This window comes from Callorhinchus milii, unplaced genomic scaffold, assembly GCF_018977255.1.
Source record: "Callorhinchus milii isolate IMCB2004 unplaced genomic scaffold, IMCB_Cmil_1.0 Scaffold4, whole genome shotgun sequence".
In the NCBI taxonomy this organism is placed as follows: domain Eukaryota; kingdom Metazoa; phylum Chordata; class Chondrichthyes; order Chimaeriformes; family Callorhinchidae; genus Callorhinchus; species Callorhinchus milii.
In genome coordinates this window covers 18,983,276-19,009,186 of record NW_024704745.1, presented here as the reverse complement: position 1 = coordinate 19,009,186, position 25,911 = coordinate 18,983,276, and the positions used below count along the sequence as shown (strand labels likewise).

At 38.3% G+C, this 25,911-nt stretch overlaps 1 protein-coding gene across 1 annotated transcript in view; it reads left to right on the top strand.

Moving 5' to 3' along the window:
* cdkl5 (cyclin-dependent kinase-like 5) overlaps window positions 1-18,724 on the top strand; it is a 56,402-nt gene extending 37,678 nt beyond the window's left edge. Inside the window, exons 6-19 of the mRNA XM_042334363.1 lie at window positions 629-749; window positions 1,356-1,415; window positions 2,189-2,279; window positions 3,048-3,237; window positions 4,028-4,108; window positions 4,469-4,632; window positions 5,821-6,838; window positions 7,953-8,054; window positions 8,668-8,779; window positions 8,900-9,005; window positions 12,836-12,938; window positions 14,126-14,248; window positions 16,033-16,143; window positions 17,035-18,724. Of these exons, the coding sequence (XP_042190297.1) occupies window positions 629-749; window positions 1,356-1,415; window positions 2,189-2,279; window positions 3,048-3,237; window positions 4,028-4,108; window positions 4,469-4,632; window positions 5,821-6,838; window positions 7,953-8,054; window positions 8,668-8,779; window positions 8,900-9,005; window positions 12,836-12,938; window positions 14,126-14,248; window positions 16,033-16,143; window positions 17,035-17,418 (2,766 nt within the window). The 3' untranslated portion in view covers window positions 17,419-18,724. The remainder of the gene's footprint in view (window positions 1-628; window positions 750-1,355; window positions 1,416-2,188; window positions 2,280-3,047; window positions 3,238-4,027; window positions 4,109-4,468; window positions 4,633-5,820; window positions 6,839-7,952; window positions 8,055-8,667; window positions 8,780-8,899; window positions 9,006-12,835; window positions 12,939-14,125; window positions 14,249-16,032; window positions 16,144-17,034) is intronic.
* The last annotated feature ends 7,187 nt before the right edge of the window (window positions 18,725-25,911 follow it).

Below are 25,911 nucleotides of genomic sequence, written 5' to 3'. Positions count from 1 at the left end.
TTCAATTTCCCAACGAGGGAGAAAAATAAAGTAGCCTGACGTTGCCATTTCTGATTGTTATCTACTGACACCTGCTAGAAGGTGCATGTGTGAGGACTGGATTGAGTGAACTCCACTGTAGAGTACACTGATGTTTCCCGTCTCACCTGTAAAGAATAATTACTTGTCTAATGTGTGGCTGTCCGCACCTATGGAATTGTGTCCAGCTGCCTTGATGAGGGGAGGAAATAAAATGAAATGGAAGAAATTACAATGCTTAATATTGCATGATGCTTTGGAGATGTATATTGATTGATTCCTGGTCTGCGCTGAGTTTGCTGACCTCAGCTAGGATTGGGGTTAATTTGGGTACTACTGTTGCCACAGTGCCTTTGAATAAGAGAAGGGTAAACATAAACCAGTACTACATTTATTTTGCTACTGATCACCATCCAGAACCTTTTAGACAGTACCTGTGTAGAAATCAAGTAAGCATTGTGCCTGATTTGTATTTATTTTATTATGAATTTAAATTTGCTTCTTTGTCAACCATATATTTGAAATAATGCTTATGCCTTTAATGAAACATTCTGTATGTGTTGAACAGTATGGTTAGTTTTCAGAATATGCTTGTTCATCCTTTTTTCAGAACATGCTTGAATTACTTGAAGAGATGCCAAATGGCGTTCAACCTGAGAAAGCGAAAAATTATATCTACCAACTAATCAAAGCAATTGATTGGTGCCATAAGAATGATATTGTCCACAGAGGTAACCATGACTAAATTAACAAATGTAAAGAGGTGTTTGTTTCAGATATAACATCTGCCTCATTTTCTACTTTTTTTTATTAAAACTTTGTAAGCTCTCCCAGGAATCCCAAAAGTACTGCCTGCAAAGTACAAATGGTTTATTCTTGGCTCCCGACACTTTTCTTTGTTTCTTAGTTGCAAATGGGGAAGACAGAGGTTATTGCACGTTTGATAAAAGTAATCTGTTCTCAAATATGACTGAGGGCAAAATTGACATAGGAGTGAACAATGGATCATGCTCTCTCTTCAGCTCACAGAGCACTACTCAATTGTTCCCATTATTATTACTAGAGTGTATGACAGCGATGTTCACTTATCAGACAATTGGTTTTACATGTTATATTTGCTCACTTAGTCCTGTTTTCCAATGGAACGTTTGGTTTTATGGGATAGGGCTGACCTGCAGGTTTGACTTCAACGTATGATTCTTAGTCATCATTAAAGCTATTGTTTATTATTGAGTTGTTTTATGGGAGAGGAGGATTTTATCCTTCAGAACTGAATGTAAGTAAAATTCTTTAGAAGTCCAAATTACTTGACTTGCTATATGTATTTTTTCCCACAGACATCAAACCAGAAAACCTTTTAATAAGCCACAAAGATATGTTAAAGTTGTGCGATTTTGGTAAGTCACTTGTGACATTCCCCTTGTTGAGAAATGTATCTAATATTCAGAGTATTGGTGTTTTTAATGCTATATCCTAAATAGAAACAGCTCTGATATGGTAACCCTCTGTCAGATGCTATTGGAAATAAATCTACGAAAGGTTTTTTTTCAGTATTGCTAGAGAGTCAATATGATATAATGCAGCCATGCTATCTGTGGACACTTGTCATCTTAGTCCTTGAAGAGTTCAATATTGTTTTCATCAACCTCAATGAGGAATTTTCATTCATGACTCTTTCTTTGCCTCAGTGTAGCAAAGGAAACACTCAAATGTTTATTTTGACGTCTGATTTGCATTGGTGTACAAACAACTTTTCTGAACCAAATGGATAACCTAATTAATTTACCCATAGAAGCACTCCACTTTATAGTAAAATCCTGTGAAGCGCTTAGAGATGTCCTTACGTGAAGTGCACTATATCAAATGCAAGGATTATCATCAAATTAAGATTCTAATTTCAGGGTTTTGACTTGTAGATAATATTAAATTGACTTTGAGAAACCTTGGAAGTTGTACATGAACATTTTCTTGTTAAAATTGTTTTGAATGAGTTAACAAAATAACATGTGCATCTTATGTTACAGATGCTATGTTAAATCTGAATGTTTGCATATTTTTGCATATTTTTTGACGCATTTTTTGATTTCTTCAGTGCAATGGAAATGTCTACTTTCATGATTTGGAAATCACAATTAAACTATGTTACTTAAATAAATTCTTGGATTTACAGGATTTGCTAGGAACTTGTCAGAAGGTAGCAATGCCAACTACACAGAATATGTGGCCACTAGATGGTATCGTTCACCTGAACTATTGCTTGGGCAAGTAGACAGCCAATTTAATACAATTCAATCTCAATTGGTAGAGAAAGCTGTAACATAATGAATTGTTTTTGAAGATTTACTTAAACAAAATTAAATAATTGCAACCTATAAAATATAATTTATACATCAGTATATTGAATAGGAACATACTGTGACAGTTAAGACTCACAGTTTAAATTGATTTGGGTATGCAGTTGGATATTCACCTCACCTATTGTAAATTGAGGACTGCATGTTTCAATGGATGTCAAAGAAAAATTCTGTACTCAACTCATTGGTTAGATAGTTGTAATGATGCAACAATGAACTGTCAACTAGAAATCTGTGCCCATTTTCTGCAAAGATTCAATTTGCTGGGCTTTACTGTGTTGGTTTCACTGACTGTTATACTATATACATATATCAAGCTGCGTACTGTTCATTTGGTATAATTCACCCTCAAGGTACACAGTCACTACACTTTACAATATATCCTGTGAAAGCTTTGAGATGCTTCCTTACTTGAAAGGTGGTATATCGAATGTAAGGATTATTATTATTACAATGTCAGTCACAGTCCAAATAGGCATACCTTTTATAGCTCATAAAATATTTTAATGGACAATATTTGCAATATTTACTGGTAGAATGTATTTCAGAATTTTCCTTTTTGAACATTTTTTCTGAGGTGTATTTTGACTCTTAAATGCCTATAACCAAAAAAAAGCCATTTTGTAATCTTTCTAACTTTAAATCAATCATTCCATGTTTTTTCTTCCCATACAGAGCTCCATATGGGAAAGCAGTTGACATGTGGTCTGTGGGCTGTATTCTTGGTGAACTAAGTGATGGACAGCCCCTATTTCCAGGGGAGAGTGAAATAGATCAGCTTTACACAATCCAGAGAGTCTTGGGACCATTGCCACCAGAGCAGATGAAGCTTTTTTATAGCAATCCACGTTTTCATGGACTGCGGGTATATTGTTTTAAATTCATAGTGTAATATTCAGCTATATAGACCATGGAAGTTCCAGGCTTGTTCTCTAGTCTGTTCTGAATTAGCTGATCTCAGCATGAGTGACAAAGAGTATGATGACTGGCTTCAGTGGCTTGGGATAGTCGGAGGGGAGGGGGGGGGGATAGGGGAATATCATCTGGGTCTCACTGGGTATTGCTATCCAGAAATCCCTATGAGAAATTAAATTGTGCGTGGACATTGGATTGGCTTTCATTCGCTGATGGACAATAGCTTGCCTACGCTAACTTTCTCAGCTGATGCATGAAGAATGGCCAGTTCGACAAGGTACTATAGTAATGTGGAACCATCCTCTAGTATAAATATCTACTGTGCTTTCAGTAGAGAAGGTAAGCAGTGCAAATACAAGGCACAGATGGACTGAGATTAGGGTGCATTAAATGATTAACCAAAGCTGTGATAATTAAAATCTTCTTAGAGACCTGTTTTATATTTGTTAATGTTTTTACTTTACCCTGAAATATCATGAAAGTCATTAGCAAGAACATTTACTCAAACCTCTAAATGTGCAGCAATGCAACTTTGGAAAGAAATATGAAATCTTTTACTACATGGACATCTGTAATATTTATTAGTTTTTTTATATAAAATATTTTAGTATTGTCCAGTTATTTAGGAACTTTCTAGTTTTTATTACAAAAAATGAGACAGACTAAGTTACTTACACAGATATATTTTGACTGTTGCTGCTAATTTGATCAGTTAACCCTTCTCTTTTACACGTTTATAGTTTCCTGCTGTCAACCATCCTCAGACTTTGGAGAGAAGATACCTAGGGGTTATTAATGGAGTTACACTAGATCTTATGAAGGTATCAAACCATAATTTGAATGTGTTGATTTATTTATACGTTTTCAGACTTATTTACGAATTAAGTCTGGTTCTTTTTATGTTTCATTCAGTTCTTTATTAATGGATATTAAACATTAAAAGCTAACTAATATTAAAAAAACTTGAAAGCTCCAAAGTGGGTTTTGTTTAGCAATGTGCAATTTTTTTTAATTGAAGATCAAATGATCCTACCTGACCCATGTTAAGCAAGCGACTTAAGATGTCATTCTGATGTGAAAGGCCCTATGTAACTGTAAATTTGTATTCTATTTCATTGTTATGTATATTGCCTTTGTAATATGTAGATAAGACAATAATGTTTATTCTGTTTTTTAAAAAGAATTTGCTGAAACTAGACCCATCTGAAAGATATCTGACAGAGCAGTCTCTGAACCACAGTGCTTTCCAGACTCAGAGACTGTTATACCGATCTGGTGGTACTTCCCCTTCTCGGTCAAGTAAAAGGAAGCCTCATCATTCTGACAGCAGCGGAGGATCAAACAGGTATTGGTGTAGTAATTTCACTTGTCTGAGTCCTGAAAAACATAAGAGGATTGCTCTGTTTTCCTGTATCAAAAACTAGTTCCATGGCCTACTTAGTGACATACATGTGGAGTCCTGTAGTTTAGTGGTTAGAGAACTCGCCTTGCGAGAGGACCTGCATTTGATTGCCAGGCTGAGCGAAACCTTAGTCAAGTTTCCTTACTCCATATGCCTCTGTTTACCTAGCAGTAAGTAGGAACCTGGTTGTTAGTCGATTGGCGGATCGCTTTCAGGGGTAATAGTCCCTCCAAAAATAAATAATATTACTCAATCCACTTCTGTTTGTGGGACATGTGCAATTGGTTGTTGCATTTTGCCCACAAAGTACACAGTCACTACACTTTACGGTATATTCTGTGAAGCGCTTCGAGATGTCTCAAAGATATGATAAGGTGCTATATCAAATGCAAGGATTATTATATAATCAACTTCACCAGTAATAGGTTATTTTGTACCCATTTAAAAAAATGCAAGGATCATTATCATCATTACCTCCATTTTTTATACATTGCAGTAAATTAGTACAGGTATTTTTCTACAGTATGAATGACTAAGCTGATGAGATTTGCTGGGACAACATTTGCAGATAATCTGTAACAATCATGTTGTCCTTGGCATCGGTCCAGTTCAAATACAAGTATTAATTTGTATGTCCCATGTGTTCCAAAAGACAGATTACTGTTTGGGCAACAAGCTGACATTTAAACTGGTGTTGCGTGTTGTTTCTTATTGCCACAGGTTTATTGAGTCAGCTTTAACTGATTTATCTTCGTTGAAAAATTGGGAGACCAATTACATTTTGGTGAGGGGTTCACTCTAATTCACCTTGAACCTGTGTCTTTTTTGTTTAAAACTCCAGATACTCTCAACACAAATTAATGTTTGCCATCTATTGGAGCGGGAATGGACCCCGGAAATCATTTTGAATGTTTGTGCTGGAGAATGTTTTTAACATTAATATGACCTGAAAAGCGCTATATCAAATGCAAATATTATTATTTATTATATTTATTATATTTTGATTGTGTAAGCTAGAACTTGTAGTTATGCAACTTATATAAAATTGCATTAAAGGCTCAACAAATGCAGTCAGAATTCGATGCAAAATATTTCTGCTTTATTCATTTGAAAATGTTCTTTGTTTTGCAGAAATCACGGAAGTAAAAATGCATCAACTCGAGCAGACAATAGAGACCAACAGAATCTAGGTGTTAGTTTTAAACGGGGAGATGAGAGCCATGATGGTTTTTCTAATGGAAGTTCAATTCCACTCAGTCCAAGCCTTATTCCCCATCAAGACTATCAACATAGCAAACGGAACCTCTCTGGTAACAAGGAATTAACTAACAATAATTTGTCACATATTCCCAGCCCACGACTAACCTCCAAGGAAGTACATTCTAAATCCAAAACTGATTTCAAGGCTGAACAGAAGACTGCAGAAGGCCCAGGTGCAAAATACTTAAAAGCGAATACAAAATCTGAAAAGAACAGGCACTCATTCATAGACATGCCCCCAAATAAAACTGGAACTTTGCCAATGGAAAAGCCAAACCGACACAGTTACATAGAACCAATACAAGGCTCTGTTACTCAGCAGCCAAAGAACTCAGCACTTTTAACACCATCAAAAACTTACAGAACACTGAGTGACTCTCGGTCAGTCGGAAATCTTAGTGAAATGAGAATGCACGGGGAGGACCCAAGCTCCAAATATTTCCCTTCTAGCTGCTTGGAGCTCAATGCCCCCAACAATGTTACACCAACTGGACCCAGTGAAAACAGGTCACCACAAAATCCAGCAGCGCTTAGTAAAGGACTGGAAACTCGCAGATCAATCACAAGACACTCGACAAATGAAGATGAGCTAAAGGTCCCTTCTGGCCATCTTGAGGGAGTCCATTCTCATTCAATATCAGCTCCACACGAATCTTTCCCTTACGACCTGAACTATCCTAGTCCTTATGCCTCTAAGCCACGCTCCCAGAGACGTTCATTGTATATACCACGGAAGCAAGGGTCTGAGAGTGGCTCTGGAGTTATGGGGCAGGTGCCTGTCAGAACAAATAGCCTGCAGATGTTATCTCCTCAAATGCAACATGCACGGACAGCTCTTAACAGAGGTTCTGTTGGCTCCTCTCGTGAAGACTGTGCAGATGTCCCTGGGGTCAGTGTTAACTTTCCTCTGCAACCTTTGAGTCGGCACAGCATTTTGATTCACTTTTCTAAGTAGAGCTATAAGGGGACACAAAACGCTGGACATAATTCAATATAACAAGTAGAAAAGTTTGGTTACATTCTGCATACCCAAGATGCAAGTAAAGAGGTTTTCTACTTGGTAACAAAAGTAATGATCAGAAACATTCCCTCATTAATTTTTCAGCAATACTGTCTAAACATTATTGATGATAAGATTTTTTACTTTCAGGCACTGAATTAGTTTTTGTGTTTATTGGAATTATTCGAGCTGTTTTGAGCAGTTTAAATTGTGCCCACTACTCCATATACAATATGGGTTCACGGATTTCTCAATGGAATCACCCTTCACTGATCATAATATACAGTAGCAGAGAGCTCTGCATTTGTAGGACTGCTTTCCATTGATTTTTTGGGGATTTAAAATGTCTTGGTAAAGTATATTTGATTTATGAAGTGAATCGAAATGATCATTAGATATGAGAACTTCCATCTTTTATTCTAAACATGTGAATATATATCTTGGGCTTGTTTATGCCAACTCCCTGCTTGACTATGCAAATGCCCTGCTTGTCAGTCTTCCCATCTCTTCCCTCCACAAGCTGCAGATCATCCAGAACTCTGCACTTGTGTCCTCTTCCGCACCAAGCTCCGTGACTCCATCACACCCACGCTCGCCCAGCTCCACTGGCTCCCCATCCTTCAGAGGATCGAGTTCAAAATTCTCGTCCTCACCTTCAAGGCCTTCCATGACCTTGCCCCCTCCTACCTCTCCGACCTGTTAACCCCTTATCAACCTGTCCGCTCCCTCCACTCAGCAGGCTCCGGCCTGCTCCATGGCCCCCGCCCGACCCTCCGCACCATCGGTAGTCAGGCCTTCAGCCTCCCTGCCCCCACCTTCTGGAACTCCATCCCACATTTCCTTCACCTCGCTCCCTCCCTTGCCTCCTTCAAGGCACGCCTCAAGACCCTCCTCATCGACCGTGCCTTCAGCCACCCTCCTACCCTCTCTGCCCTCCAGCCTCCCTGATCCTGCAGTACACAGGAATATGTTTTTTTTCATCTTTAGATCATTTCTGTTTCAGACTGAACAGGCCTTTCCAGATGGCAAACATAGCAGACCACTGATCAAAGACTCTACCCGGGACAATGCAATGCCATTCCATAGCCACCAGCATCAAATTGAGGTCAGACCTAAATTATTTTCTCTTCTGTAACCCACAGCTTGTGAATATGCTTCTCGTTGATGAGCTTTCATTAATTACTTTGTATTCTGAGCCTTGATCTGTGCATTTGAAAACTTTCATATATAATTTCACATTTGCAATGTCTGACTGCTGTTGCAGGTGTAGTACATAAAACACTATTTAATGTCTAGAAGTTTAATTGGTGTCGCTAATACCGTCCTTCAAATGAGAAATTAAACCAGCGTCCTGTCTGCCTGTTCATCAAGTGGATCTTAAGGATCCTGTAACACTATCTGAAATGATAAGTGTCCAGGACAACAAACTTTCAAGATAAAATGGTCATTAACTTCATGGCTGTTTGTGGGACCTCGCTGTGCCTAAATTGTCAATTGCTATGACCTAAAAATATACATTCACTACATTTGGCAGGAATGAACTGAGAAGTGCTTTTAGATGTTTCAACTTTAAAGATGCTGTAAATAATACAAGGGTTATTATAAGGTATTTCATGATGCTTGCATTTTCTGTTAAGCATCTTAATCAATTTCTGCTTTAATATATTGTTTCCAAAATGATGAATTTTAAGTGAAATTTTCTACTGTTTACATTTTAGCCTGGAGGATATCATGACTTGCATTCAGAAGATGGATTATCCACAAAAGAAAATAAATATGTGTTTTCTGAAACAGTTCCCAGGGACAGACGTGTAAGGAGTTATTACGATGGTAAGTATAAAACTTAATGACCAGATAAGTTTGGAAGATAATAGATTGGTGAGATACCTTTTACATTTGATTATACTGTATATGTTCCATTTTATTTCCTGGCTTATATTGTTTGTGCAGACTATTCTTCATTGGAGGGAACGTTTGAGCGAGGTCCAATCAATGTACCAATGGCCAGTAATGCTAAGTCAAAACATTCAAAAAGACATACAGCTTTTGATCTTTGGTAAGTAAACAGATAACGCTTTTATTTTTTCATTTCTTTGTACCCGAATGACATCTTTTGAAGAGTCATGCACAAGTTCACACCAGTAGTACTCGACCTTTACAATGTTGACATCTTTGCTGTATGGGTGTGTGCAGTCTTTTATAAAGAAATGCAGTAGTCCAAAATGTCACAAAATTATTATCTTAAAATTTAAGATCATGCAGAATTTTTGAAAATTTTTAACTTCAGTCTTACTTTGAAATCTAGTTTTCACAGATCTTTTTAAGGGTGAATTTCCAAAATTTTATCCAATCTTAAATTGTGAAACAATGGTTTTAAGGCTGAGACAATGAGACATTTCAGATAATTGTTTATGCATTGACATTTCGAGCTTCAATTGAGTCAATTTTCAAGGCAATGTGCTTCCAATGCAGAGCAACAATAGAAACCAGAGTTCTAAGCAAAACTGAACCTGCATCCTCCCACTCCATGACTGAGCATTACTGTGAATGCACAGCACAAGCAGAACATTTATTCCAATTATGATTGCTGAATGCAAATTACGTGGGTTTCCCTCATTTGTGCAATATGCTTCTTGATTAATAGATTTACTATTCAATTTATATAATGTAAGATATTGTTAAATCTAAGCTTGCATGTTGTATAGAGTGTTGTTGGATTGTTGCTTCTCTTCCATAGTATTATGTACATGTGGACAAATCTTGAGGACAGTTGTCATATTACTACTTGCGATTTTACTTTAGTCGTTAAAAGGTGTAGATGTTTATGTGCATATGAGATTAGCAGGAGGTATACACCAACAACAAAATTACATTTGTATGGCGCCTTTCACGTTGGGAGGACGTCCCAAGGAGCTGGACAATCAATGTGTCGGACTCAAGCTGGGGGTCGGGATCGGGGAGGGTGGAGGGCAGGGGTGCAAAGTGGGTGATCGAAGGCACGGTTGAAGAGGAGGGTCTTGAGATGGGTCTTGAAGGAGGCAAGGAAGGGGGCAAGGCGGAGGGATTTAGGGATGGAGTTCGAGAAGCTGGGGGCAGAGTGGCTGATGGCCCACCCGCCAATGGTGGGGTGGGTGACATTGTGCAGGCTGGAGGCCGCTGAGCAGAGGGAGCGGGCAGGTTGGTTGGGAGTTAGGAGGTCACAGAGGTAGGGGGGAGCAAGGCCGTGGAGGTCTTTGAAGGTGAGGACCAGGATCTTGATGTTGAAGGTGAGGACCAGCATCATTTATGTTATAAATGTGTGTATGAGGGTTTTGGCGGCCTGCAGTGTGAGGTGTGAGACAGTGGCGGAGCCGGGCAATGTTGTGGAGGTGAGGAAAGGTAGAGGTGGTCATGGCACAGATGTGGAGTAGAAAGGAGAGTTGAGGGTCAAACAAGACGCCAAGGTTCTGGACTGGCTCAGTAAGGTGGAGTGTGCATCCTTGCATAGTGATTCTGCCAGCGCCTGGGTTGTGGAGGCGCTGATGGGAGCCAATCAGGAGAGCCTCGGTCTTGCTGACGTTCAACTGAAGAAAGTTACCTCTCATCCAGGACTTGATGTCTGACTGACATTCTGTCAGGACAGCAGTGGTCCTGGAGTCAAGGATGGAGGAAGAGAGATAGAGTTGGGTGTCATCAACATGTATGTGGAAGTTGATCCCGTGCTTGCAGATGATGTCATTTTCAAACATATAGAGGGAGTATGTAGATATTGAAGAGGAGGGGGCTAAGGACAGAGCCCTGAGGCGGTGGAGGAGGATAGAGTGGTCAACATTATCGAAGACAGCAGAGAGGTCAAGAAGGATGAGGAGATGGACAAAATGTCATGGTCACAGATGGACAAAATGTCATTTGTCATTTTGACCAAAGCGCTGTTTCTGTGCTGTGGGCGGCACGGAAACCCGATTGGAGGGGGTTCGAGAAGGGAGTGATGGGAGAGGAAGGAGCGAAGCTAAGAAGCAATGACTCGTTCCAGGACCTTGGAGAGGAAAGGGAGGTTGGAGTTGGGCTCTAGTTTGAGAGCAGGGATGGGTCCAGGGAGGGTTTTTTAAGGATTGGGGTGATAACAGCCTTTTTAAAGAGGTGGGAACAGTGCAAGTGGACAGGGAGAAGTTTATGATGTCTGTGAGTAGAGGGGCAAGGAGGTGGAGCTCAGAGATAAAGAGGGGTAGCAATAGGGTCGTAGGAGCAGGTGGTCGGTTTCATGCAGGTTATAGTGGTGGTGAGAGTATATATGGTTTGATACATTTTTTAAGGCTGTTTCTGCAGATGTTCTGTCTATGGCCAGTACTTTGTCCGATACATACTGAGAATGCTCTGGGCCTAACTTTGTCAGTGCTGCTACTGGTGAGAGAAAGCGCTGTGCTGTTTCCTTATTTAGCTTGCCAGTGGCTTACAAGAAGTAATTGGTGAGATTGTTTTTAACTGTTATCAGCCATTCATGGAATGTATTTTCTAAATAAATTTTGTTCACTCACTTAACCCTATTGAGTTTATATTATGCTGTTAACCTGAAGATTAATAAACAATTGTTCTGTGACACAGAATGTTACAGAATAGAAACAGACCATTTGGTCTGTCACATCTGTGTTGCTGTTTCTGTCCACATGAGCTACCTATTATAATTCCACTCTCGTTTGCTACCATACCTTTTAATATTTCTCTTTTTCAATCTTTTACCTGATTCATTTTTTAAAGTATTTATGGACTCTGCTTCAACTTGGTTTGTGATAGTCAATGCCATATTCCAATCCCCACTGTCTAAAAGAAATTTTAGCTTTTCCTTTGTTTTATTTTATGATTCTTAAATTTGTGTCCTCTCATTAATGGAAATAATCTATTTACTTTATCATGACATTTTATGATTTTGAAGACCTCTATTATGTCACTCTTAAACCTTAACAGCTCTTGTGTGGAAAAAGTCCAAACTTATCAAGTCTCTCTTCATAACTGAAACCATTTACCCTGGTAATAGTTAATGAAACTATGCGACTTCAACATTTTCATTTGACTTTCCTTCAACAACTCGCATTTATACAGCGCCCTTTATGCGGGCTAGCGCTTGATAGTGGCGGAGTCCTATGCCGAGCCAGGGAGAGAGGGAGGGGGAGATGACCATAAACACTATCAAAAAGGAAGGTCTTTAGGCGGAATTTTAAAGTGGGGAGGGAGGGGGCAAGGTGGAAGGATTGAGGAGAGAGTTCCAGAGTTTCGGGGCATAGTGGCAGAAGGCACGGCCACGGACGGTGGAGGGGATGAGGAACCAACAGGAGGCCGGAGCCAGCGGGTGGTGGAGTAGGGGGAAAGCAGATCGGATAGGTAGGGTAGTGTGAGGGCATGAAGTGATTTGAAAATGAGTGAGAGGATCTTGAAATCAATCAGTTTGGTAATTGGGAGCCAGTGAAGCCGGGCAAGGACTGGTGTGATGGGTGTACGGAGTTTTGTGGGGGTGAGTATCTGGGCAGCAGAGATTTGGATTAATTGAATATTGTGTATGGTGAAGCTGAAGAGACCAGTGAGGAGGGCATTGGAATAGTCCAGCTAGGAAGTGACAAAGACGTGGACGAGGGTTTTGGCTGCATTGGTTGTGTACAGAAGGAGGCGGACAATGTGATGGAGGTAGAAAAAAAAGTGGTCTTGGTCAAGGAATAGATATGTGGTAGAAAGGAAAGCTGGGGATTGAACTTGACCCTTTCCATTGCTTTTATTATTCTTCGTAGAATGAGGCATCCCAAACTGAACACAATACTCCCAAGTATACGCTGGATATAATTGTATTGTTTTATGAACTATGTACTCTGTATTATGAAGATTGATATGTCATATGTTTTGTCTTTCAATTACTTTCAGGAAAAGTACAGAAAATCTTAACATCAATCCTCCTGAACCAACTAAGGAAAAAGGAAAGGGTTTCTTCAGAGCAATAAAAAAGAAAAAGAAGAAATCGCAAACGGTGAGTCTCTCTTTCGAAGAGCATTTGTAACACTGAAGCGTTGCATCACTAATCCAAAAGGGAAAGCTTTTTGGAGCGGTGTTCATAGATTTTTTTCTAATTTATAATATTAAAAAATGTTTTGAGCCAGGATCAGAATGTTTCCTTGCAGTCTGCCAGGTAAGAAAATAATCGTACTGTCTGGATAATGAAAGGAATACAAAAACTTTTTAACCCAAAGAACAATCGAAAAGTTACAAGAAGGCATGATTTTCGAGGAGAGGCAATCTTTTTGTATGCCCTAAGCATCTCAATTTGAAAGAGAATTCCACTTTCTGGATGAAGGAAATACAAACATGTGATTAGATTTGTTCGGGCTACTGACTTAGGCATAGGCAGATCCAGCAAATAACAAGAATTTCAGGCTATTCATGCTGGGTATATGAATATGACTCACTGTATTAATTTTTCAAGGTAATCACTGAAGTGTCTTTTTGAATAGTGTCATGGAATCTTTAACATCCACCTGAACAGGCAGACACAGACAGGACCTCGATTTAACATCTCATCCAAAGGTGGACACTGAAACACACCCCCAGCATTGCATTGGGAGTGTCAGCTTAGACCATGTGATTTCAGTCCTGACATGGGACTTAAACCCACAACCTTCTGACTCAGAGACGAGAGTGCTACCTTTGTGCCAGACTGATACTCTAAATGAATTCTGCTCTGTGTTTGAGTGTTGTAGCTTATGCTACAACTTTGCTTCGTAGGAAACTAAGATGAATTGAGATTTTGAGGAATGGAATTGATGTATTTCTAAATTCAAGTTTAAGTGCTATCAAGCAACTGATTGTTCTTTTAATAGCGTAGAAGCTTTTAGTTACAGATCTGACAGCTAGCTAGCTGTCCAATTTTACTTGTGACATGGAGCTTGCTTTAGTTTATTCAGTTTACATGCTTATTTTATACACACACTCAACATTTCTGACTGATTAAACTGAATATGGTTCAGAACAAAGTTACAGAAGATTATTTAACCAAAATAGGCAAACTAACACTGTTCCTGCAAAATATTTTGGTGGGAAGGGTCCCTGGTTAGACTTGCTGATAGACATTTGAAGAACTCAAAACATTGCCTAATTAGAAGCTACACAAACATTGTTGCAATATCTGTGCAATTGGTATATTTGTATCTTATATTACAGACTGAAAACAACGATGGAGAAAATCCAAGTATCAGAAAATCCCTCTTTCCTCTTTTTAATGCAAAGAATCATTTAAAAAATATCTCTTCCTCAAGAAAACTACCTGTAGTCAATCTTCCCATGGTATTCATTTTTAAATACTGTTTGCTTAACAAACATCTATTATTTCAATGCAGCTAACTGATTGCTAGAGCATGTGTAAAATGGGTATAACATTTCTTTCAAATGGGTTCCATCTTGGGTTTTCCCATGCTTCATGAATAATATGGAATGTGGGAATGCATTGAGGAACGTAAACGGTGATTATTTCTGATTTGTTTTGTTTTGGATTAAGAGAATCTTTCCTTTCTTGCAGCTCATTGAACTAACAGCATGCACGAAAATACCAGCAGGTTCTAGGTTTGGAAAGCAGCAGAAGGTTACAGCTGCATGCAGTCAGGAGATGCTAAATTATATGGTAGCTGGCTATGGTGCTTTTTAGAGGAAAACAGATCTCCAGTGTATATTGCGAGTTGCAATTGCATACAAATCAGCTGTTTGTTTTAAGTTAACCTTCATAAGTGGATCTAGACATAAATGTTGTCAGTTGGTCCATCTAGACAGTATTAACAGTAACTCAATTGGAATTCTTCAAACTTTTGAAAACCATTACACTTCCCATTTGCTTACCAGAATAATGCAGTAAAATTTTATTGTTTTTTGCACACAATTGCATATTTTTATTGCTTGACCATTCTGTTTTAATTTTTTGATGCAATAGTAATATGGGGTTTGTGAGGCAATACTTTTGCAGGAAAGAGTATTTAATATAATTATTAGTCACTGGCAGGAATTGTTGTCAGTTTATAGAAGATTGTGAGTGAGCATATCATGTTAGCTATGTGTACGACAACATTCTTTTGAATGGTTTTATTCACAGTTTAGATTTATTATGGCTAATAGTGTAGCAACACAAATTGTCTCTGAATGGAGAGTAAAAACTGACCCAACCACAAGGTGATTGTTTCAGTTGGATCAAAGCCATCTATTCCAGAATAGAACCTGCATCTATGGTTTATCCTCATGGCCCAGTCAGTAAATGCACCATCTGATTAACATTAAGCAATACAGACCAGAAAGTCACAGGTTTGATTCAGAGTCTGTGTTGATCTCAGCTAAGACAGCATGTTACAAATGACCTTAATATCACTGGGCTAGATGGGAGGAAGTGAATTGGGATGTCAGATGAGATTGGGTTTAGTTTTGGCTATGATGCTCTCCGCAGCTGAATAATCTGACTCTAGTTGTTGAGGCGCACACATGAAGGATGGACACTCAGGTGTGAGGTACCATTAGACAATAGTGACGCATCTAACTATAGGGCCAAGAGAAGGGGAGACAATTGAAGCAGTAGGAAAAGTATACAGTGTAATGGGTTGATATTTCAGTCAACATTCCCTTCCAAACATGGACATACTACTTCAATTTCCACCCTTCCCCCTCTTCCCCGTCCCCAACTACCTCACATTCAAATACACCAAATCAAAATATTAGTGTGACTCTGAGTCAGGAGCCATTTGCAATTAAAGTCAGAATTTAATATTTGCATAAATGTTGCCAGAATTCAAATGAAACTGCAGTTTTACAATTAAGCTTAACAAATTGTAAAATTCCTCCTCTGATAGGCACCATAGAGAATGATGCAGTGTTTGGGGACACCACATAATATTTTAGTTTGACTAATATTGTTCCTTTTTGACTGCCAGCTACATATATCTGCTACATTACGTGGAATTTATCTATTCTTTGCTTCCAAGACTGTCATTCGGCTAAAGATTAAAGACTGCATGACCATGATGGAGTTAAAATCCAACTGTCATATATATTTTATTTGGATTAGCTGACTAATATACATCTTTTCATTTTAGATGCCTAGCGGGGACGGTCAGGATCGCTTGGCGCTACAAAAAGCTATAAATTCCCGTCAGAACAGAGAAAGAGATTGGCCTTCAGACAAGATGGAGGAAGTTCCGTCTCAGGTATCCAAATTGTACCTGATTTTTTGTAGTCATTTTTCTGTAAATTCTGCAGTAACAATACAAAGAGCATAATATAGAAAATGATACTTTCACTTTTGTTCTCATCAATTTCCTAGCCAAATTCCTCTTTTAATTTGCATCACCCTGCTATCTATCTTACTTTAATTGATAGTATGAGTGGGACCGTTCCAGGAAAATTTAAAGGGGCATTAATGCCTTTAATTGTCCTTCTTATTTTTGCTTTCCTGGTTGCCAAATATCTAAGGTCTATTTGAATGCCAATAAAATAGTGGTAAAGGAGGTACCAAATAACATTGGAGTGAAAAGGAAAACAATTGTAACTGCAAGAAGTTAAAGAGAAATAATATTAGGGAAGGGCTTAAGAGCGTAAAGTACTCCCTCTATCTTTTTTGATTGGTATCTGCTTCTGTCTTGAATATTAGTTGGATGAGGGATTGATGATATTAAAATTCAATATTGGTCAGACCTAATTTATAAATTCTCCACTTCCCAATAGGCATGTTAACGTTAGCTGCTCCCCAGGATTCCTCCTTTTGGTAATTGATTTTGATATGAATGTACAGTAGTAGTATTCTTGACAGAGAGAAATGTTCAAGCAATATTCCTGTATGTTCAACTAAAAACGTTAATGATTTAATTGTTAGTGGGAAAATTATTTTGTTCAACAAATTTTCATTTCCGGTCCGCCTTTGCAAAACCAGTAAAAAGCCACTGGAATTTTAAATGTGTCAAACCTCAAATATTATTGAAAGGTGTAGCTTAATCAGTGTAATTTGACACATTCTATAGAAGAATGTAATGTGATTGTTGAGTAAGATTTTTGCTGTAACGTATTCATTGTTTTGAACTTTTTTTAAAATTTTTACACAGAAACACCCCTTGAGATCTCTGCGAAAGTTTCTACAGCTTCCTATTTCATCTAACCACTCTACTCCCTCAGATGTGCGCTTTCAGCCGTTGCCAAACCAGCTAGCCAAATCTTCCTTCGGTGAGGGCCGCATCCATCCTGGACAGACTCATAACAGCAGTTTCAGACAAGATTCTCAAGGAAAACATAGATCAACCTTCCAACTACCAGGTCAAATGGAACCTATCTGGCATGTGCTGCCAAGCGGCAGGACCGGAAATGATGGAACTATGAATTCTGACCCGATGACATCTAAATCCAGTCAGAATGATCATTCTCTACATTTAAACAGAACAGCACGCCTCAGAATGCCAAATCTAAATGATTTAAAAGAAACAGCTCTGTAGTCCTACTTCCACATTTTCATTCTCAAGTATAATAGTTTCTCTGTGCAAAATGGTTTGAACAGTTCAAGACATGCAGAATTGTTTTGAAGTGTCTAAAACATTTGAATTCTAGTACCTAATCGCTGTACAGAAATAACAAATGTCCACATTAGTTTCTAACAAAACTCACAATGCATATTGTGCTGGGATTCTGATCAGTTTAGCAGTTTGTAGTTATAGCAGATGTTTTATTTGTATACAGTATTTGTTAGGAGAGCAATTGGGGGTTGTTCAAAGTACCATGTTTTGATAGAGCACAATGTCGCTATCTACCAGTACACAGTATATTTGCTAGCTGGTGATGCTTTTACATGTTTGGCACACTTTCTTGGTTATATATGTTATATAACGTGCATTATATTTCAGCATATTATGAGAATTTCACGAGAGAATTTTAGTAGTTATTTATGTTTAATGAGTGGGCAGTAAGTTTGTCAAGGTTAATGAAACCATTTTATGTTTTGTATCTAATACAGAATAAGTACAGAGTAATCTCTAAAAATAATATACATGGGATAGCTTGTAGGCCGGGGCTTGCTGGAAGATTGTACAGTCCTACCCACTTATTTCAAACCTGTTTATATTGACATCCTGCTTATGTTGGAAAAAAAAGATTGCAGTCCTGCCCCTTCCCCACATAGGAACACATTAAATTTACTGCGTATGTCGAGGTCGACATAAACTTTGGCAGCTTACGTCACACTGAGCACACTGGAGCTGGATCCTCTAAACAACGAGTCCATTCATGTCAACATCCCACTTATGTCGACAAGTTTCCAGCAGTTCCGCTGATGTCGACATAAGCAGGTCGGACTGTAACACATTCAAAAATTGTGCTGGGATTAGGACCAGTTTAGCAGACTGAAAGAGAACAAAATCAAGGAGTCAGTGTGGTCTGTTAGATTCTTGAAGCACCCACCAACCAAGTGCAGTGTGTTTGGCTATCTACTGTTTGATCATGTTGGATTGTGTTGAACAACCGGATTCTATCGAATTGTGATATGAACCGAAGTATTATGGTTTAAACTATAGGGTTTTTATGGTACTTAACGGGGAATAGCAGATCATGTTTATACTCTTTAGAGAGCACCAGATGACAGGGAGTTTTACAAGGCTGTACCATATTCTAGGGGCTCTTTGACATTACAAGTATAGCCATGAAAGTCTAAACCGTTATCCAGATCCCTAGTGTCTGGCAGCCTGTAAGAGCATTATTTTTTATGCAATTGCAGCTTTTTAAATAAAATTTATGGTTTCTCTGCCCTTCCATTTTTAGTTTTGTAGTTTGTATTTTTAATTAGTGTCCTTATTGATTGGAAGATACAAGGGACATCAGTCCCAATTGTTGATTCTTATCGGTACCTCTGGGTCGTGCCTGGACACTGTCCTGAAGGTCTGCGCTGAGATAGGGGCAAAGGGCTCTCTAGTCATACTCGTCCTTCTTCAAGGACAGCAAGGTCCCAATGTAGGTCCAGCTCGTGACATATAAGACCTATGCTCAAACTCATCTTTTATGGATCCAAGTTCCTGGGGATGCAGCAGAGAGGATTCCTCCGAACCATTTGCAAAGTCTGCGATCAAGCAGTGAGGTGGATTTATGGCCAATGGGGGAAGTGGTTACAATGAGGGAGGGCTCTGGCCTACACTGAGGACCCTAGAGGCGGAGGTGGCTTCACAATGGGCACGGCACGTCTGTTCGCCAAGGTCCCTCACATGAGGATCTGGATTTAGCAGCTGGAGCTGTGGAAGCCTGGTAGGCGGCAGTGGACTTGGACCTCAAGAATATCAAGGTGGCTGGCACATCACACACTGACCTGTAAAGGTCTTCCCAGCTCGCTGAAGGCAGATGCCCACCAGATAGCTGATGAGGAAACACTGAGGTTTCAGGCAACAGTTGCTGGAAGGCATTACCGGGAGTTCGTGAACACACGTTTGTACATCCAGAGCCTGGAGTCCACCTTGATTGGCTTGCAGAAGCAAGCAGCTGCTGCTTAAACTCCGTACCTCCAACTGGCGGAGACATCGCTCAATGGGACATGTGCCCGAACTGCGGACAGGAAGAGTGTAGCAATGCTCTCACACTTGTCATGCTGATCTGTGCTGCTCACCGGGACCCTCGCAGGGTTTCCTAGTAGCCACCATCCACCCAGTGAGGGCTTGTCGAATGTCAAACAATCAACTAGTGACTCTCCTCTCGAGGTGGGTGGTGTCTCCTTGGAGCTGAACTGGCTCCGAGGTAACATGTTTTGGGAATGGAATGCTGGAACTGGGCCAGCCCTCTGTGGCGGTCTCTAGTCCGGTTCCTGAGTCAGACGAGTTTGCAGTATTCCAGGGCACTGCTGATGACAGCACAGCCCAGCCTGGCTCATCAGCAGGACTTGGAAGGGCAGACCAGTCACAGAAGGCAGGGAGTCAATCCCACTCAGGTCCTGTTAACCCTGCACCCCAAAGCCTTAATGGGTAGCAAGCAGCGGGAAAGCTTGCCAGACAGTGCAAGCTATGCTATTTTAACGGATTAGACTCCAGTAGTACCCCAACACACACTCTGGGGTCCTCAAGCTCTTGCCAATCTGCACCTAATAGTTTCCGGAGTTAGGTAAGCAGAATGAGCAGTCCCTCCAGGAAGAGTGTGTGCATTCCCTCCAACAATTTATCTCTGGTATTTCCATGTGTAGGTGGGATGCATGGCATTCTCAGTTTGGTTTGGAAGTGGAATGAGCACTTAAGCATGGTACTGGGTTTCCTCGTGAATCGGACACCCGACCAACCGCCCCCATAAAAAAATCCTTATTGGAGCGGATGAGTTGTAATGCTAAACTTGTTTTTTAAACACAAAGGATGTAGTGGTGTTATATGACAGAAATAATTTTACATCAAAGTAGTACTTTTACTGGGTTTAATTGTCCTGTATATATTATATACTGCTGTTGCCTCAGGTTGTGCAGGTTATTTTTCTGTAGTTCAAACACTCATTTGTTGTATTTGTGATATATGCTCATTCTTTTTTCTTATCTTAATTTGTGCAGTTATCTCATGAAAAAGAACTTAATGGATATATTTTAGGAAAAGAAGTTGAAGAATGAATCTGATGTAATGGGGTCACACATTAGCTCTGTTCCTGTGTGTAATTGTGTGGAACAGTGTTTGGGAACTTGTGCTTGTTCGTTCACAATCCATTACATGTACAAACACAGTAGTAATTGTTGACGGCAGAATTACAAAATACTATTTAGATTTTAGGGCATTTAATTTCTTGTCCAGAGATCCGATTTCACACGACACTGGTGGGGTATAATTTGTGGGTTGTTCTTACGAAGTTGGTGTAAAGAGGGAATTACAGGTGCTCAGATGAAATTAGCAACCAAATGAAAAAGATTACTTCTGTGATTTTTTTTACATAATTAACTGCACCTCTAATTCACTATTTACACAAATACCATGCATTTGCACATTGCACAACCTGCAAACTAAACACCTTTTGTGTTGCTTTGGATTATCAGTGGACTCCGGTCACCTTGTAAATATCACCAAAATGATGACCATCAGTCCATCAACAATACCAATTCTCCTTGGCTGTTAAATTATTGGTTCACTTAAACATAATAGTTGAGCTGCTCAAAGGAAGTTGTCTTGAAAGTGACATTAACGGTTGTGACTGCATTCTAGCATCATTGTCTGTATATTTTGGTTCTCAATTATTTATAAAGGTCACCATCCACCCACTGCCAGAACATGTTAACATTACTCCAGATGCAAATATTTTCCTTGATTTGCCATTTTTAGAAAGTTCAAACAGTTTGATCCACAAGTTTGATCCAGTTTAGTATCAAGGCATTTGTTTCATGTACTTCAAAGTGCTTCACTTTCCATACTTTTCTTAATTTCTTAAATTCTTGTTGGATTTTTAATGTGCAAAAGCTGGGAAATAATCTCATTAAAAGATCAGAAACAGAAAGGTCCAAAGTTTGGCTAAAGGAGTCAGTCAATCTCATTTGTTTGGTCAGTGGCAGAGCAACAATTAACAGTATCAGTGGAGAAGAAAATCAGTTCATTCTTTCAGGACACCAACTGAAAAGTGTTTGTGGATGTCTGGTAAGGACAGAATTGGGTTGAGCCAAGATATAACAACAACAATAATTGCATTTGACATAGCGCCTCATTACATCTTTCAGACGTCTCAGAGCGCTTCACAGAATATACTGTAAAGTAAATTGACTTTATATTTTGTGGGTTACGTTGCCCCTCATGGTTCATTAATCTGTGGCATTCACAGTCCAGAAATACACCTAATAAGTGGTAAATGGTGAGTTGCCAGATGGTTATTGACACCCGTGGAATGAGATAACAGAATTAATCAGGGGAACAAATGGGAAGGGGGCATAGAAGTCAGGCGGTGCTTGTCTAACACTGGAACAATGGATTTTTTGCTGGGATTTTGAACAGTTTTTAACTGGGATTTCACCTAATCTTGTATATACATGCCCATGCATACGTATGTGTTTATGCTTAGATTTTCTATAGAGGCCATGGTTTGGAGAGTCTGTTGATAATCCATTCTACATTTCAGAAATCTCAGCAGGGCCATCAAGGATTACAGTCATTGAGATAATTTAGGTGGATTTTGCAATACTTCCAACTGGGAGCAATATTATAGTTACATTGGTATATTTGTGTGTGTGTGTGTGTGTGTTTTGGGGGGGAGCAGAGGATGAAAGAAGAGAAAAAGAAAGACTATTTTTTGTTTGAGGATATTGTAAGACGTAAAGTGCCATTGTAGTATTTTGTAATTTTCACCAGACTTAAATTATTTCCTGCTCATGATTTGGGTTTCTTTTGGATACAGCCATTCTAATAACTATGAGTGTTTATAACACAAGAATGTAAATATTCAGTACTTTATCCCCTGATTCATTGTAGAAAAATGTAAGCACCAAATTTAAGACTGTTAAATGATATTTTAAGCAAAGTTCCAAGTGACTTCCTCTCATCAAAGACTAGATTTAAAATATCAGGTTGCACACCTTTATTATTTGTATGAAGCATTTTAGCAGATTTAGAATGCCTGAATACTTAGCATAATGTATTTTAATGGCATAACATCTACAAGATATTGTCTTCAAATGTAGTTTCCCCAATTAAAACAAAGTTCACTGGGAGGGAGGGGGGAATCAATTTCTCCACAAAACCCTGTGCTCTTTTGATTTTTAATTAACTGTTTAATTTCATTCTGCTTGTACTGTATTTGAGTTTCTACAACATCCTCTCGGAACATCTTTTGTAAGGAGAGTTATTTATGTTTGCATTACTCATTCTTGGAGATGAAACTGAATGCTTTCCAATGTAAATCATGCTCAGGTAGTGATGTATCATGGTATATATTTATGTTCCTACCTACAGTTTCCCAAATGACTCACTTCCCAGGTTATTACTATTTAAGCTAATAGGATCTCGCTTAGATTTTCTTGTATTGTTCACAAGATTATTAGTTACATGTTTAGTATGACGGATGCACATTTTCTGTTAAGCACTGGGCAATACTCTTGGCATGGTGAATTCAGAGATACATAATATTTATTACACAGAAACATGCTCCTGGAATGTTCAGTAAACAGATATTAATTGGCATGGAAGTTTTTAAACTAGGGCTAATGGGAAATTTGTATTCCTTATTGACAAACATTCAGCCAATTTCCATCTTAAAGCAAGCTTACTCTACAAGCATTACTAAAAGGTAGAACTTCTGCTTTATTATCTGTTTTTCTTATAACATTGCACACAAGCCTCAGATAGTCAGTTTCAGTATTGGTATGCATATGAGTTATGGCCTTCATTGTCTCCAATGCTGTCTTTTGTATGTTTTATAAATACTATATATATATATATATTCCTAAAATGTAAAACTGAGATCCACTTTGAAACTAGAAATCAGTTGCTCTTATATTCTGCAGAATTTTAAGTTAATAGTTTTACAGTGGCGGTTACCTTTTAGTGACAAATATATTTTACATTTACACACCTCACATACATCATATATGAATAAGTAGTGTTCAGAGCTCCTTGAAACCTATTACTGATGAAACACAAAATGCTGTAACACAAAGTAAATGATATGCAGAGATTTTTACTCTTCAAAATCAACAACTTTTATACATTGATATAATGCAGTTATAATCCCAGGGTTTGGATAGTTCAGCAGAATATAAACCAGCAGCTGTGATTTGCGTTCCAATATATGTCTGAAGAGTTGTGTTACATGCATGCAGATATATGTATCACACATGTTTGTATGTGTGTAAAACAGGTGTAATATCTATTAAATCTTAATACTAAATATGTATAGGAGTTAGAAATAGCTATTGGGAGCTTATAGTATGGATGGGGCAGGAAACCAATAAATGTACTTTGCTATTTACTATTATACTTCTGTTGTTAGAAAGTGACAGATAATACCCCAGGTGTACAAAAAGATGAAAGCAAACGTTCCATCGAGGACAGGTATATGTATTTCTCAGTACGTTAAATGCCTATAGTCACAATTTATATTTTAGTTCAGCCAGTTATATTTTACAAAAAAAAAGTGTATTCATGTTTTAAGGACTGAGATCACATGAAGCCTTGGTTCTCTTGGTCTTCTCACTACAGGTGTGTGTGTTTATCGCATTGTTGAGTTTAGGTTTTGTTTCCCTAAAACACAATGAACATTTATTTTTCCTTTTAAATGATACAATGAATTGATACAAGTTCTAAAATTTGTGAAGTGTTTCTAAAACATATGTTTGTATATTCAACCTTCATGGCACGTTTTCCATCGGCTTTTGTACAGTTATGTTGTAAATATTGAACATGATGTTTATTGAGTGGTCACTCTGAATATTGGCATGAAATTGTTTAATTTTTACTAAGCACAATGTATTTTTGAATGGATCTTGTAAAACACGTCTTTATAAAATGCAAATTTTGCACTAAAATGTGAGTGATCTTAATTTTTTTTAATGCTTATCCATTGACCAGAAACGATTAAACATTACTCGTTGAAGGATAACATTGTTTAGCTCTTTCTGAGATTCTTGATTGGTTTATTAAAGGGTAAACCAGAGTTGTCCTTTGAATTAAGTCATGCAATCTAATTGATTGGTTGAACTTAGACTGAAAGTAGTGTTTTACTGTCATGTAGAATCTTGAGTTAAAACTTTTTATATGGAGTTGCAACCATGTTCCAGCCTACATCTGGAAATTGACTATATAAATTTGGTTAGCTTTTTCACCCCATTGGCAAGCAGCCAGCTATCTATAGGAGATCAGGGGGGAGTAGTGCATTGAATGCAAGTAAGCTTGTATTATTACTAATATTAAGCTCCCATTAAGATCGCTGGCTCTAATCCAAGAATTGAAAGACATTTGTGAATGTTTCTTAACGTATTCCTTGTAGTTATGTTGTAAATATTAAAACCTGTGTATTGAGTAGTCACTTTGAATATTGGCTGAATATCAAGGAAAGGGTTGAAAAACCATCATAAATTTTACCCCACCGGTTCATGGAGTTTGGCTGGTCTCTGTATGGCATCCCTCTATATGGTTGTCCGTCTGTAATTATGTGAATGAGACCACAACACCATTTAAAAATATATATATATTGTAACTTATTAAAATATTATTTATTATGAAATAATTTATTTGAATTAAATCGTAAACCCCCAGGTCACATAAAATCCTTCACTGCCAAGGACTTTGGGACGTCCTTCTGACGTGAAAGGCATCTCTTGGAGAGATGAGAAATGGATTGTGTGGAGAAATGACTTTTAACACCTTTTGCTGTGGCACAAGTGAATGCATTACCGGGGTAACTATAAATTGCATTTGTATAACGCCTTTCACGTCAGAATATCACTATAATGTAGCTCTTAAATTGTTCAGGACAAATCTTTATACTGCAAAATGTGTAAAGGTGCTATTAGATTAATTTACAATATACTTACAGCAAAATTACGTTTCAAAATGTCAAGTATCCTTTATGTATAAAAATAGATATCATACAAATATTATAAACAAAAACCCTTTGAAGATTTTTTGATGGTGCAATGTATATTGAGGTATGTTAATCCGGGTATCCCCTGGTGTTGCAGATTCTCTTATTTAAAATGGTGGCTATTGCAAGTTTATATTTCTGGTACATTTTAAAGCTGAAGTAAACCTTAACTGCAACTTAAACAACCTAAATGACTTAAAAACTAGAATATTCTTTGCTTCTTCAAACCCATTCTGACTACCCAAATTGCCTATTTAAAATCATGCAATTGAATATAATGTGAAAGATATTGTACAAAATATCAAATTATATTGAAATGATTGTTGTACCAAAAGGACATCTAAGAGCACAGAGCTTTTGTCAATGGTCACCTAACAGCAAATATTATTCCTGTCTAAACGTAGGATTGACTTGTGTATTTTGTGGGG